Source organism: Scyliorhinus torazame, chromosome 5, assembly GCF_047496885.1.
Source record: "Scyliorhinus torazame isolate Kashiwa2021f chromosome 5, sScyTor2.1, whole genome shotgun sequence".
NCBI classification, from domain to species: Eukaryota; Metazoa; Chordata; class Chondrichthyes; order Carcharhiniformes; family Scyliorhinidae; genus Scyliorhinus; species Scyliorhinus torazame.
This window is the reverse complement of record NC_092711.1, coordinates 132,191,004-132,206,258: the sequence shown is the minus strand read 5'-3', so window position 1 is coordinate 132,206,258 and position 15,255 is coordinate 132,191,004. Positions and strand designations below refer to the sequence as shown.

Here is a 15,255-nt window from a genome sequence, read left to right as displayed (position 1 = left end):
CCTGGTACCATGTTATGTTTGTGTACTATAATAATAAATGAATCAGTGTACGACAGAAAATCTATTCAAGGCTAGTTATCCAAGGTTGAATAAACTGTGGGTAGACTAAACTATTGCTAACCAAACTACTAACAGTTCCTGTAACTCTGATCAAGACTGTTTTTTTAACATAGAATTTACAGTGCAGGAGGCCATTCGGCCCATCGAAACTGCACCGGCTCTTGGAAAGAGCACCCTACCCAAGGTCAACACCTCCACCCGATCCCCATAACCCAGTAACCCCACCCAACACTAAGGGCAATTTTGGACACTATGGGCAATTTATCATGGCCAATCCACCTAACCTGCACATCTTTGGACTGTGGGAGGTAACCGGAGCACCCGGAGGAAACCCACGCACACACGGGGAGGATGTACAGACTCCACACAGACAGCGACCCAAGCCGGAATCTAATCTGGGACCCTGGGGCTGTGAAACAATTGTGCTATCCACAATGCTACCGTGCTGCCCCAGTTTCTAACCATGCTAACAGTTCCTGTAACTCTGATCAAGACTGTTTTTTTAAACATAGAATTTTGTCCAGTTCCAGTGTCCTATTCCTCTTGCCTGACACCAAGTGGTCGGAGTCCTTATCCACTGGTTATGTACACTGTTACTTAATATCATTACATGCCCCTCTCAAATTCCTTCACTCTCGAAATTAGCATGTGGGCTGTTTAGCACAGGGCTAAAGAGCTGGCTTTGAAAGCAGACCAAGGCAAGCCAGCAGCACGGTTCAATTCCCGTACCAGCCTCCCCGAACAGGCGCCGGAATGTGGCGACTGGGGGCTTTTCACAGTAACTTCATTTGAAGCCTACTTGTGACAATAAGCGATTTTCATTTCATGTGTATTGATCTCCCAGTCGTCTAGGTAAGCTGTTTCTACTAATAGGGCACACGACTATCGAGACACATCTCGTCCTGCCTTTTGAATGCTGGCTACTGCTTTCGCTGAGCAGATCTCTACCTGTTGCTGGGCAGGTCGCATCCCATTACGTCTTGTTAAATGTGTTAAATTGCTTTTTCTCGGCAGATCCATGACACACGCACACTTGTTTCACACACACAATCACTGCATAGATACAGATTCATTTCACACATTTAGCACGTGCACAAAGTCATTGCATTCTCATCTCACTCTTCACATTCATTTCATACTCATTCTACAAATGCATTCTCATTTCTCACAAACATGCATATTCACTTTCATTTCTCACTTATCACACTTAATTGACATTCCACTCACAGTTGTTTCATACTCGTTGCAGACACACTCATCTCACCCACACTAATTTCATTCACTCATCTCACTCTCATGGATTTTATTTGCACACATTCTAATTTCACACATGCTAATTTCGGGCTACTTTCTCACTCTCACATCTCATCTTGCACCCTCATCAGTCTCGACTCACACGCTCACCTCACTCTCATCCCACATGCACATTTTATTCTCATCTCACACGGACTTATCTCACTCATCTGACACAATCAATTAACACACACCTACTCTCATTTCACATGCATTCAACACATTTCATTTCGTCGTATTTCTTATTTCACTCATCCCACACATACTTATGTCACACCCACTTTAATTTCACTTATTTCATACACCCACTCATTCAATACCCATCTCAGACTCATCCCACATTTCACTTCGTTTCTCACATGGTTGTGGGGGTGAATCCCACACACACAATGCACACATATACCCATTTCACACACACTCATTTCAAACACTCTCAACCCACACATACTCACTCATCTCCCATACACTTTTTTTTTTAGAACTTCAGAGTACCCAATTATTTATTTTTCCAATTAAGGGGCAATTTAGCGTGGCCAAGAACATAAGAACTAGGAGCAGGAGTAGGCCATCTGGCCCCTCGAGCCTGCTCCACCATTCAATTAGATCATGGCTGATCTTTTGTGGACTCAGCTCCACTTTCCGGCCCGAACACCATAACCCTTAATCCCTTTATTCTTCAAAAAACTATCTATCTTTATCTTAAAAACATTGAATGAAGGAGCCTCAACTGCTTCACTGGGCAAGGAATTCCATAGATTCACAACCCTTTGGGTGAAGAAGTTCCTCCTAAACGCAGTCCTAAATCTACTTCCCCTTATTTTGAGGCTATGCCCCCTAGTTCTGCTTTCACCCGCCAGTGGAAACAACCTGCCTGCATCTATCCTATCTATTCCCTTCATAATTTTATATGTTTCTATAAGATCCCCCCTCATCCTTCTAAATTCCAACGAGTACAGTCCCAGTCTACTCAACCTCTCCTCGTAATCCAACCCCTTCAGCTCTGGGATTAACCTAGTGAATCTCCTCTGCACACCCTCCAGTGCCAATATGTCCTTTCTCAAGTAAGGAGACCAAAACTGAACACAATACTCCAGGTGTGGCCTCACTAACACCTTATACAATTGCAGCATAACCTCCCGAGTCTTAAAAGGCAGCACGGTGGCACAGTGAGTTAGCACAGCTGCCTCACGGCGCCGAGGTCCCAGGTTCGATCCCGGCTCTGGGTCACTGTCCGTGTGGAGTTTGCACATTCTCCCCGTGTCTGCGTGGGTTTCGCCCCCACAACCCAAAGATGTGCAGTGTAGGTGGATTGGCCACGCTAAATTGCCCCTTCATTGGAAAAATGAATTGGGTACTCTAAACTTTGAAAAAGATTGTTAAAATTATTTTTTTTAACAATTTAAGCATAGCCAATCCACCTAACCTCCACATCTTTTGGGTTGTGGGGGTGAAACCCACACAGGCACGGGGAGAACGTGCAAACTCCACACGGACAGTGACACAGAGCTGGGATCGAACCTGGGACCTCGGCGCCGTGAGGCAGCTGAGCTATCCATTGTGCTGCCCTCTCATCTCACCTACACTATTATTTCACAGTTATTTAACACACTCATAATTCACATTTCACTCTCTTGTCCCACGCACTCACCTCTTTCCAAGTTCCAACCGCACTGCTCTTGGCCCTGACTGCTCCTAGCCCGGACATCTCCTCTCCTGGACCGGGGCCCACCCGCTCCACTCCAGGCCCGCCTGCTCTTTCCTGCCCCCCCCCTCTCACAGACCCAACCACTTTTCCCCACCTGCATAGGCCTGACTGCGTTCTTTAGCACAGGGCTAATTCGCTGGCTTTTAAAGCAGACCAAGGCAGGCCGGCAGCACGGTTCAATTCCCGTACCAGCCTTCCTGAACAGGCGCCGGAATGTGGCGACTAGGGGCTTTTCACAGTAACTTAATTTGAAGCCTACTTGTGACAATAAGCGATTTTCATTTCATGTGTAATTTTTTTCAGTATCTCTCCCCTGTAGGTCCGACCATTCTAACCTGTTCATAGAATCATAGAATTTACAGTGCAGAAGGAGGCCATTCGGCCCATCGAGTCTGCACCGGCTCTTGGAAAGAGCACCCTACCCAAGGTCAACACCACCACCCTATCCCCATAACCCAGTAACCCCACCCAACACTAAGGGCAATTTTGGACACTAAGGGCAATTTATCATGGCCAATCCACCTAACCTGCACATTTTTGGACAGTGGGAGGAAACCGGAGCACCCGGAGGAAACCCACGCACACACGGGGAGGATGTGCAGACTCCGCACAGACGGTGACCCAAGCTGGAATCGAACCTGGGACCCTGGAGCTGTGAAGCAATTGTGCTATCCACAAGGTGACCGTGCTGCCCGTTGCTTGTCTTCACTTGAACAGCTAGGGTCTCTTGTTCAGGTACGCCTCCAAGTTAGGGTGAGCAAACGGACGTATGCAAATTTCCCCTGCAATGGCCAATCAGCAGGTCCGCTCTACTGCCCTCTGCTGGATGCTGGTCTTCACTTGAACAGCTAGGGTCTCTTGTTCAGGTACGCCTCCAAGTTAGGGTGAGCACACGGACGTATGCAAATTTCCCCTGCAACGGCCAATCAGCAGCTCTGCCCTCTGCTGGACCTGTTGCACCCTCTGTGCTCACAGCTCGTCCAGTCAGAGGCTGGACTCTCCAGAATCCAGCCTATGATTGGATGAGCTGCAAACAGCACAAAACCCAAATCGGATCCACCAGCCTTGGGCTCCCGCGGGACCCCGGGGAGTCTCTCGCAGCGGGGAGCCCAGCTTGGGAACCCGTGTTGAAATCTACCACGCGGTTTAAGTGTAGTCTCGTATACACTTTTAACTCAGTGGAAATTCAAAGTCTTGGGTGTGAAATGAAATCTTTTATTGTGTCTATTGATTCTAATTGAGAGTTTGAAATCTTCTTGTGATTCCCCTGCCTTCGAGGAACTTGTTTCCATCAAAGAGCCTGCCAAGTACCCTCACCTGCTTGCTCTGAGGCGCATAAGTTTAATCATGAAAAGTCCAGCAAAACCAAATATTACTGATAAAAAAGTTTATTTGTGAACCAGAACATGGTTAAACAAAAAAATGATTTCGAGATCAATGGCTGCCAGAGTATAAAGGAGACACAACCAAATTACTGCGGGTGCTGGGAATCTGAAATTAAAAACAGAAAATGCTGGAAAATCCCAGCCGGCCCGGTGGTATCTGGAGGCAGGAAAGAGGGGTCGGGCCTGCGGTTGGAACTTGGGGAGAGGTGAGTGGGCCTGGGAGGGGAGAGAGAATAGAGCGAACATTTTGAGTCCGTATGGCTCTTATTTAGGGCTCCAGAGTTGAAAAGATGCGCACAAAGTTCTGGGCCCAAATGGTTTCACTGTGGTTCCTCGGTACTTTGTTGCCATGCAGAAGAACGTTTCTAACCCAGCGAGTGGTAATGACCTGGAATCTGCAGCCTACGGAGGGTGGAGGAACTGGAGACGACGAACGGTTTCAAAGGGATGACTGAATGGGCACTTGAGGGAAATCTGCTGGCCTACGGGACTGGGGGGGCAGCAATAGGATGGACTGTTCGGCTGTACAGAGAGTCAGCCCGGACCCGATGGGCCAAATGGCCAGCTTCACAACCCCAATTAAGCTGCGATTCAAAGAGAACAATTCCAGCTGTTCCAGACTCTCCAGCCAACTTGGGTCCCTCATCCCTGCTGCCATTCTCGTACATCTCCTCTGCACCCTCTCGGAAAACTTTGCACCTTAAAAGTGTGGGGCCCATATATAGGGTTCCATTCCAGAGGAATAGAATTGAAAAGCAGGGAGGTTATGTTCAACTTGGTTAGGAACCAGGGTTAGACTACACTGGGAGCGCTGTCAACATTGGTGATCTCCATTTCGAAAAAGGAAATAGAGGCACCGGAGAAGGTGCAACAAAGATTCACAAGAATAATACCAGAACTGAGAGCATTTAAACCTCGGGAAAGGCTGGGGCCCTTTTCTCGAGAAAAAAAGACTAGAGGAACTTGCTACCACAGCGAGTGGTGAGAATGTGGAACTCACGACCACAGTGAGTGGTTGAGGTGAACAGCATGAATAGATTGAAGGAGAAGCGAGAGACATACATGAGGGAGAAAGCGCAGTAAGAAGTCTTAGAACACCAGGTTAAAGTCCAAAGGATGGTTTCAAATCACTAGCTTTCGGAGCACAGCTCCTTCCTCGGGTGAATCATGAGGGAGAAAGAAATAGAAGGAGATGCTGATTTGGGGGGGGGGGGGGGGGGGGGAAAGGAGATGAAGACGGATGGGTGGAGGCTCATGTGGAGCATAAATACTGGCACAGACCGACTGGCCTGGCCCTGTGCTGTCGACTCAATGGAACAGAGACAAATGTATTTATTTATGTTCTACCTGCAGTGGTAGGAAAAGAACTACTATTCTGGATAAAATAAATGTCCTTCATCAGCTTTTGTGGATCATTTCAGTGGAAATGTGCTCCCCCAGGCTCAAAGAGCATCAGCCCACTGGAAGCAGAGTCACGAGACCGGCCAGTCCAGCAGAAAGAAACCCTCCGACCCGCCCACTTCACCAAGTGTCAGAATGAACATGGTTCAGCCCTGGAAGTGATTAACAACAGCAAAAACAGCAGAATCAAACCCTTGTAATGGCTTGTGAGCTCGCTGGTGTGTCAGCAGGTTCGATGACTGAGTGAATCCCTTCCCACACACGGTGCAGGTGAATGGCCTCTCCCCGGTGTGGACCCGCTTGTGTGTCAGCAGGGTGGCTGACTGGGTGAATCCCTTCCCACACACGGAGCAGATGAACGGCTTCTCCCCGGTGTGAACTCGCTGGTGTCTGTTCAGACCAGATGACGTTCTGAACCTCTTTGCGCAGTGAAAGCAGCTGAACGGTCTCTCCTCAGTGTGAATGCGCTGGTGCACCATGAGCTCCTCAGAGTTCTTAAAGCCGCTCCCACATTCGGAGCATTTGAAAGGCCTCTCGTTCGTATGACTGCTCCGGTGTCTCAGCAGACTGGATGACTGAATGAATCCCTGCCCACACACAGAGCAGGTGAATGGCCTCTCCCCGGTGTGAAATCGCCGGTGCTTCCGCAGGCTCGATGAATCTCGGAATCCCTTCCCGCAGTCGGAGCAGGTGAACGGCTTCTCCCCGGTGTGAATGCGGCCGTGTGTCTGCAGGCTGGACAACTGGGTGAAGCCTTTGCCACAGTCGGAGCAGGTGAACGGACATTCTCCCGTGTGAACCCGCCGATGCCGCAACAGGCCAGTTAACTGAGTGAATCCCTTCCCACACAGATCGCAGGTGAACGGCCTCTCCCCGGTGTGAACCCGCTGGTGTCTCAGCAGGGTGGATGAATCACTGAATCCCTTCCCACACACGGAGCAGGTGAATGGCCTCTCCCCGGTGTGAACACGCTGGTGTAGCAGCACGTGGCACGAATGAGTGAATCCCTTCCCGCACACAGAGCAGGTGAAAGGCCGGTTTCCAGTGTGGGTGCGTCAATGGGTTTCCAGTGCAGACGGTGAACGGAATCCCTTCCCACAGTCCCCGCATTCCCACTGTTTCTCCATGGTGCGAGTGTCCTATCTCTCCAGGTTGGAACGATCAGTGGAATCTTTACCCGCACAGTTTGGCCTCTCCCTGCTGAACCGGTGCGCTGTTTGTTTTTCTAGGGTGTTTAAAGTTCTTTACACAGCGAGTGCACTGGGACACTCTCACTGTGTGTGTGTGTGTGTGTGTCCCTTCCGATGCCCTGCAAAAGGAGTTAAAAAGAACTCATCACTGGCCAGGCAATTTGAGTTTCAGAGGGACTTTCTTTCCTCCTGCATCTTTCAAAAGCTGGAAATCTCTATCCCACCCAGCATCCCCTGCTTCCATTCTCACTCTGCCTGATGGGAGTACACACCCTCCAAATTCATCGCTTGCGGTCCTGGATACACGGAGGTCGAGGCCGGTGAGGAATTGAACTAAAGAAAAGAGCATTAGACTGGGATGACCAGTTAGGATAGTATAGAGGTATACCCTAATATAGGAAAGCAGAAGATTATGATAGTGCATTTATAGACATTAATTCGGGTTGCAGGGAGTGAACAGAGGGATTGGGCAAAGCATGGGCGAGAGGGGGATGGGTAACTATTAAGATCGGTTCTTTACACAAAGGACGCTGCAAAGGATGCTGGGAGAAAGAGGCCCAGGGAGGAGGAATGTACAGTGGGCCTATCTCAGGATCAGTGGTTGTGAAGGTCAGGTTATATGGCCAGGTCAAGGACTGTGGGAGAAAGACCTAGAAGAATCTTGTTTTTGTTACCATTACCTTATTTGGTCGGGTGTATGTGGAACCTGATACTACATGAATGTATATGAGAACACATGTTTTGTCTCCCTTTTGTTCACTCACTCTGGGGAAGTTGGAGACTGTGGTCTCTGAATTTGTCAGGGTGAGTGAGGCTTGCAAGCAGGTTAAAATAAAATGAAGGAATACCTATAAATCCAAACTCAGCCTTTGACTGAGACCGGACTGTGGACAGAAAGAACTCAATTTCATCACCGGCTGCTGGAGAGGATAAATTTCCAATTCCTGCTCCTAGTTCTTATGTTCTAAGAAAGACTTACACTGTCTACTTCCGCCTTCCAGCTCTTGGTAGCTCTATAGGTAACAGCACCTCAACCACAAATCTGGTGATCTTGATTAAAAAGGGGATCAGGGGTTACGGGAAAAAGGCAGGAGAATGGGGATGAGAAACATAGAACATACAGTGCAGAAGGAGGCCATTCGGGCCATCGTGTCTGCACCGACCCACTTTAAGCCCTCACTTCCACCCTATTCCCGTAGCCCAATAACCCCTCCTAACCTTTTTGGTCACTAAGGGCAATTTAGCCATGGCCAATCCACCTAACCTGCACGTCTTTGGACTGTGGGAGGAAATCGGAGCACCCGGAGGAAACCCACGCAGACGCGGGGAGAACGTGCAGACTCCACACAGACAGTGACCCAGCGGGGAATCGAACCTGGCACCCTGGCGCTGTGAAGCCACAGTGCTAGCCACTTGTGCTACCCATATCAGCCATGAAACATATCAGCCATGATCGAATGGCGGTGCAGGCTCGATGTGCCAGATTTGCTGGTGTACCACAGAGATCTGTGCTGGGTCACCTATTGTTTGTCATTTATATAAAGGACATAGATGATGATATGGTGGGGAGGATCAGTAGGTTTGAGGGGGCGACCTGATCGAGGTGTACAAGATTATGACGGGCATGGACAGGGTGGATAGGGAGCAGCTGTTCCCCTTAGTTTAAGGGTCAGCTACAAGGCTCACAAGTTCAAGGTGAGGGGCAAGAGGTTTTTTTATACATATTCTTTATTGTCACAAGCAGGCTGACATTAACACTGCAATGAAGTTACTGTGAAAAGCCCCTAGTCGCCACATTCCGGCGCCTGTTCGGATCACAGAGGGAGAATTCAGAATGTCCAATTCACCTAACAGTCGTTTAGGGGGAATTGAGGAGAAACATTTTTACCCAGAGGGTGGTGACGGTCTGGAATGCACTGTCTGGGAGGGAGGTAGAGGTGGGTTGCTCACATCCGTTAAAAGTGCCTGGATGAGCACTTGGTGCAGCATAACATTCGAGGCTATGGGCAAATGGGATTAGGTAGGCAGGTCAGATGTTTTTCATGCGTCGGTGTAGACTCAATGGGCCGAAGGGCCTCTTCTGCACTGTAGTATTCTGTGATTCTGTGAAAGGGCATAATTCTGCTCCTATATCTTATGGAGCGATTACTGGGTAGAAAAATGCGTGCAATGTATACTTGATTAGAAATGCAGAGGGGAACGTGGGGAACTACGTTATTTAGGCAGCGAGTGGTCATGTTCTGGAACTTTCTGCGGACGAGGGTGGTGGAGGCAGAGACGCTCAATATTTGCAAAAGGAACTTGGATGGGCAGGTGAAGGAAACAAAACATGCGGGGCGAGGTAGGGGAGGTATACAGAGGGCAAACGGAACAAAGTGGCTTGTTCCAAGATAGTCGGCATGGTCTGGAGTTTCTTTTTTTCAAAATTTCTAAAGGGGCAATTTAGTGTGGCCAATCCACCTAACCTGCTCATCTTTGGGTTGTGGGGGTGAGACCCACGCAGACACGGGGAGAATGTGCAAACTCCACACGGACAGTGACCCGAAGCTGGGATCGATCCCGGGTCCACAGTGCTGTGAGGCAGCAGTGCTAACCACTGCGCCCCCCCCCAGGGTTTGGGGTTTCTGATAAGACTTGGCGGATGAGCAAAATTGTGGCAGAAGGATTTCAATGTAATCAAGTGTGAGGTTATCCATTTTGCACCAAGAAAAGGTTAGATCATGGTTCTTTCTAGATGGTATGAAGCCGAATTTTGTGGACGCTTCAAATGACCTGGGGTTTCAGGTACATAGACCTTTAAAGTGCCACGAACAAGTGCAGAAAGTAATGAAGAAGGCTAATAGAAAGTTGGCCTTTATGTCCCGAGGACTGGGGTATAAGTCACAGAAGTTATGCCTCAGCTTTCCAAAACCCTGGTTAGACCCCACTTGGAGCACTGTGAGCAGATCTGGTCACCACACCTCAGGAAGGAAATATTGGCCTTGGAGGGAGTGCAACGCAAGGTTACAAAAAGTATACCTGGATTTCAGGGGTTCAATTGAGATTACACAAAGTAGGCCTGTTTTCTCTAGAATTTTTTCTTTTTCTTTTATAAATTTAGAGTACCCAATTCATTTTTTCCAATTAAGGAGCAATTTAGCGTGGCCAATCCACCTAACCTGCACATCTTTGGGTTGTGGGGGCGAAACCCACGCAAACACGGGGAGAATGTGCAAACTCCACACGGACAGTGACCCAGAGCCGGGACTGAACCTGGGACCTCGGCGCCGTGAGGCAGCAGTGCTAACCCAATGCGCTACCGTGCTGCCCCTTTTCTCCAGAATTTAGGGTGATCTGATTGAAGCCTTCAAGATATAAACAGGAAAAGACAGGGTCGATAAAGATAAACTGTTTCCACTGGTTGGAGATTCTAGAACTAGGGGGCATGGTCTAAAATTTAGGGCCAGACCGTTCAGGAGAGATGTTAGGAAGCACTTCTACACAGAAAGGGTGGTAGACATTTGGAACTCTCTCTCACAAATGGCAATTGATACCAGATCAGTTATTAATTTTAAATTTGAGACAGATAAATATTTGTCAAGCAAAGATATCAAGGGTATGGGCCAAAGGCAGTATATGGAGTTAGGTCACAGATCAGTCACGATCTCATTGAATGGCAGGACAGACTTGACAGGCTGAATGGCTTACTCTTGTTCTTAATATATCGAATGTGTACCTATACCAACACGAGACATATCTTGTAATGTCAGAATCATAGAATTTACAGTGCAGAAGGAGGCCTTCGGCCCATCGAGTCTGCACCGGCTCTTGGAAAGAGCACCCTACCAAAGGTCAACACCTCCACCCCATCCCCATAACCCAGTAACCCCACCCAACACTAAGTGCAATTTTGGACACGAAAGGGCAATTTATCATGGCCAATCCACCTAACCCGCACATCTTTGGACTGTGGGAGGACACCGGAGCACCCGGAGGAAACCCACGCACACATGGGGAGAACGTGCAGACTCCACACAGACAGTGACCCAGACGGGAATCAAACCTGGGACCCTGGAGCTGTGAAGCAATTGTGCTATCCACAATGCTACCGTGCTGCTGATGTGTTGTTATAATCTCCATGGAGACTGAAGGTCTCACTTTAACCTTTGCTGTCATTCTGAAACTAAAATGGACAAAAAAACAGAAAGGAAATGGAAAACTGCGGGCGCGTGTGGAGAAAGTGTTTTACTGAGAGGTTGGATACAGGGGAAAGTTTAGTCTGTGAAGCTCCACCTTCATGAGCACAAAGCCAGCGCGCTGATCGGCTGGTGGACCAGACTCCTTCCGGTCCTCCAGCTTTTCCATTTGTCAATCTCCCCCAGACAAGAAGGCGTGAAGACATGAAGTCTCCACATGGGAGTTTGGAGACTGTGCCCACCAGAGGCGCTGAGCTGTTGGTCAATGGGATGGTTGGTGTACCATAAAGGCTCTGGGCTTCCCCAGTCAATCAATCAGAGCATGCGTTTTGCTCGGGTCTCCAACTCTCTCTGCACATCTCTACCTTCTTCACTAATGTAATGTGCACTTCTCACAAACCCGCCACGTATCAGTCTGAGCTTGAATGTCACTTGGGTCTGTGTGTTTGGACATGGGCTGCTTCAGTGCAACCCGAGGAGTCGCAAATGGGGGCGAAACACTGTGCAATCAGCAGTAAACATCCCCACTTCTGACCTTGTGAAGGAAGCCAGATCATTGATGAAGCAGCTGAAAGTGGCTGGTCTGAGGACACCACCCTGAGGAACTCCTGCAGTGATGCCCTGGAACCGAGATGATTGACCTCCAAGAACCACAAACGTCTTCCTTTATGCCAGGTGTGACATCAAGCAGTGGAGAGCTCCCCCCAACCCCCCTCCCAACCTCAGCTCGAATTTCATTGGCTTCAGTTTTGCTATGGTCCCTAGATGCCACTCGGCCGAGTGTGGCCTTGATGTCACTCTTACGTCACCACTGGAGTTTGACACTTCTACCCATGTTTGGACCCAGGTTGTAAAGGGGTCAGGGGCCTGGCGAAACTTAAACTGAGTTTCAATGTGCTAGTTACTGCTGAGTGATTGCACTGTTAATGATCCCTTCCATCACTTTGCTGATGATGGGAGACTAATGGGACGGTAATTGGCTGGGTTGGATTTGTCCTGCTTTTTTTGTAGACAGGACATACCCAGGCAATGTTCCACATTGCAGGGTAAATGCCAGTGTTGTAGCTCGACTAGAAGATCTCCGCTCTGGGCGCAGAAAGTTCTGGAGCACAGGTCTTCGGTACTATTGCCAAAATATTGTCAGAACCCAGTGCCTTCAGCCATTTCTTGATAACGTGAGGAGAGAATCGAATTGTATGAATGTTGCCATCTGTGATGCATGGGACCTCAAGAAGAGGCCGAGATGGATCATCCATGTTGCACTTCTGGCTGAAGATTGTTGCGAATTGTGATTGTTGCCATATCTTTTGTACTGATGTGATCCATTCCCCCATCAGTGGGGATGGGATATTTGTGGAACCTCCTCCCTCGTTTAAATCCCCTCTGCAATCTCCTCCAGCCCAACGACCCTCCTAGCTCCCTGCTCTCCTCCAATTCATCCCCTGCTCACTTCACTCCATCATAGTGGAGTCTGTGTGGGGGCTGTTCTTTCAGTTGTCCATGCCCTGAGCTCTATGATTTCCTGCCTCACCTCTCTACGTGAATTCAGATTACTTAGAATCATAGAATTTACAGTGTAGAAGGAGGCCATTCGGCCCACCAAATCTGCACCAGCCCTTGGAAAGAGCACCCTACTTAAGCCCATGCCTCCACCCTATCCCAGTAACCCCATCTAATCTTTTTGGACACCAAGGGCAATTTATCACGGCTAATCCACCTAACCTGCACATCTTTGGACTTGTGGGAGGAAACCGGAGCACCCGGAGGAAACCCACGCAGACACGGGGAGAACGTGCAGACTCCGCACTGACAGTGACCCAGCCGGGAATCAAACCTGGCACCCTGGAACTGTAAAGCAATAGTGCTAACCACTGTGCTGCCGTGCCGTCCATCTGGGAATTACTTCTGGGAATCTTCTTTTAAAATAAATTTAGCATACGTACCCAATTATTTTTGTCCAATTGAGGGGCAATTTGCGTGGTCAAATCACCTACCCTGCACATCTTTGGGTTGTGGGGATGAGACCCAGGCGGACACGGGGAGAATGTGCAAGCTCCACACGGACAGTGACCCAGAGCCAGATTGAACCTGGGACCTCGGCACCGTGAGGCAGCAGGGCTAACCCACTGCACCACTATGCCGCCCTCTCCTTCTGGGAATCTACCACCTTGACTAAGCCTTTGATTATCTGTGAATCACTTTGGGATGTTTTGCTATGTTAAAAGTGCAAATGAAAGTTGTTGTTATTCCCTTACATTGCTAGAATCCGGAATGTCACACAAACATTTTAAATCCCCTTACCGCAGTTATCATTCATTCTCCATCTAGAAATGTAAATCTGTTGTTTCACTCTCAGTCAGGAACACATCCCAGTTTTATGCCAATCCCCGATTTGACAGCACCTTTCCAGCATTCACCCTTGTTCTTCCTGACTAAACACAGTCGTAAAGGAATGTTCTGTTTCGTGTCTAGGAGCTCTGAACCATGGATGAGCGTGGCTGGGATACATTTCTTACACACCTCAGGATTAACCCATACATTTAGTCCTGGAGATGATCAACAGTAGCAACAACAGCAGAAGCCAATCCTGGCAGTCACTCGTGATCTACCTGGTGTCTCAGAAGGTGAGATGACCGGGTGTATCCCTTTCCACACACGGGGCAGGTGAATGGCCGCTCACCGGTGTGAATTCGCTGGTGTGACAGGAGGGTGAATGAACGAGTGAATCCTTTCCCACACTCGGAGCAGGTGAACGGCCTCTCCGCTGTGTGAACCTGCTGGTGCTGCAGCAGGGTGAATGACCCAGTGAATCCTTTCCCACACACAGAGCAGATGAATGGCCTCTCCCCAGAGTGAGAGCGCTGGTGTTTCAGCAGATTGGACGAGCAAGTGAATCCCTTCCCACACACAGAGCAGGTGAATGGCCTCTCTCCGGTGTGAGTGCGTTGATGCTTCTGCAGATCACTGCTGCTTTTGAAGCTCTTCTCACAGTCGGAACATTCAAAGGTTCGCACGTCAGAGTGGATACGCTGGTGTCTCTGCAAGTTGGATAAGCGAGAAAATCCTGTCCCACACCCGGTGCAGGTGAACGGCCTCTCCCCAGTGTGAGTGCGTCGATGAATCTCCAACTGGGATGGGTAGTTGAATCCCCTCCCACAATCCTCACACTTAAAGGGTTTCTCTCCACTGTGATTGCGTTGATGAGTTTCCAGCTCAGACGGGTAACTGAATCCCTTCCCACAGTGCCCACATTTCCACAGGTGCTCCGTAACGTTGGTGTCCTTGCATATCTCCAGGTTGGACGATCACTTGGAGCTTCGTCCACAGAGAACACACGTACGGATTCTCCCCAGTGCAAATGGTGCAATGTTTTTTTTTCCCCCAGAGGGTGTACCTGGTTAAAGCTTTTTCCACAGTCAGTTCACTGGAACATTCTCATTCTGGGGTGTGTGCGCGCTTCTGTGCTTTTCCACCAATGTTTGAAACCTTTTCCATCTGTTTCTCCTTCTACATCGAAACCCCAATGATATTCAAGGTCCTGACGAACTGAGTACCTCGGGCAGATCTTGATGTTTCACTTGGGTTTCCAGTCTGTCAGTCTTCTCCTTGTAACCTTGTAAAACCAGTTTACACAGGTCAGTCCGGAAGAGAAATACAGAATAGTTCATTGCAGTCACAAGCAAAAAAAACTCCCCCAGAAAATGTTGGAAAAACTCACTATCGCAAACTTGAAACGTCAACTCTATTTTCTCTCTCCACAGATGCTGCCAAACCTGATGTTTTTCCAGCATTCTGTTTTTGTTTCAGGTTTCAGACTCCTACATCCTCTGTATTTTGATTTTATTTCAGATAATTTTAGTGTCTCATATTTTCTTCCCTAGCATTGAGCTTTTCTTCCCCCCACCCCCCATTCCAGCAGAGCTGTAAGTCCCAGTTCTGCACACGTTCCCCTTCCCGAAAGCCCGCCTCAACAGTTTCACGTTCACCAGCTGAGGCTAGTTGTTGAATTTCGTTTGAATTCCAACAGCTGGCCTGTTGGGATTTAA

At 48.7% G+C, this 15,255-nt stretch overlaps 2 protein-coding genes across 3 annotated transcripts in view; both read right to left on the bottom strand.

The window, feature by feature from the left end:
• The window catches only part of LOC140419796 (uncharacterized), a 31,229-nt gene that overhangs the window by 14,982 nt on the left and 992 nt on the right, over nt 1–15,255 (bottom strand). Inside the window, exon 1 of one of the 2 annotated variants that reach the window (XM_072503797.1) lies at nt 13,511–13,806. The exons of the other annotated variant lie outside the window; for it this stretch is intronic. The gene's annotated coding sequence lies outside the window, so the exon portion shown is untranslated. Of the gene's footprint in view, nt 1–13,510; nt 13,807–15,255 lie in introns of those variants that run through there. 2 annotated transcript variants of the gene reach the window in all.
• LOC140419807 (uncharacterized) lies at nt 4,431–14,514 on the bottom strand (the record flags this gene model as incomplete). The annotated part of the gene is made up of 2 exons (XM_072503823.1): nt 4,431–6,900; nt 13,820–14,514. Coding segments are annotated over 2 exons (1,605 nt in total), but the record flags the coding sequence as incomplete, so codon positions are not given.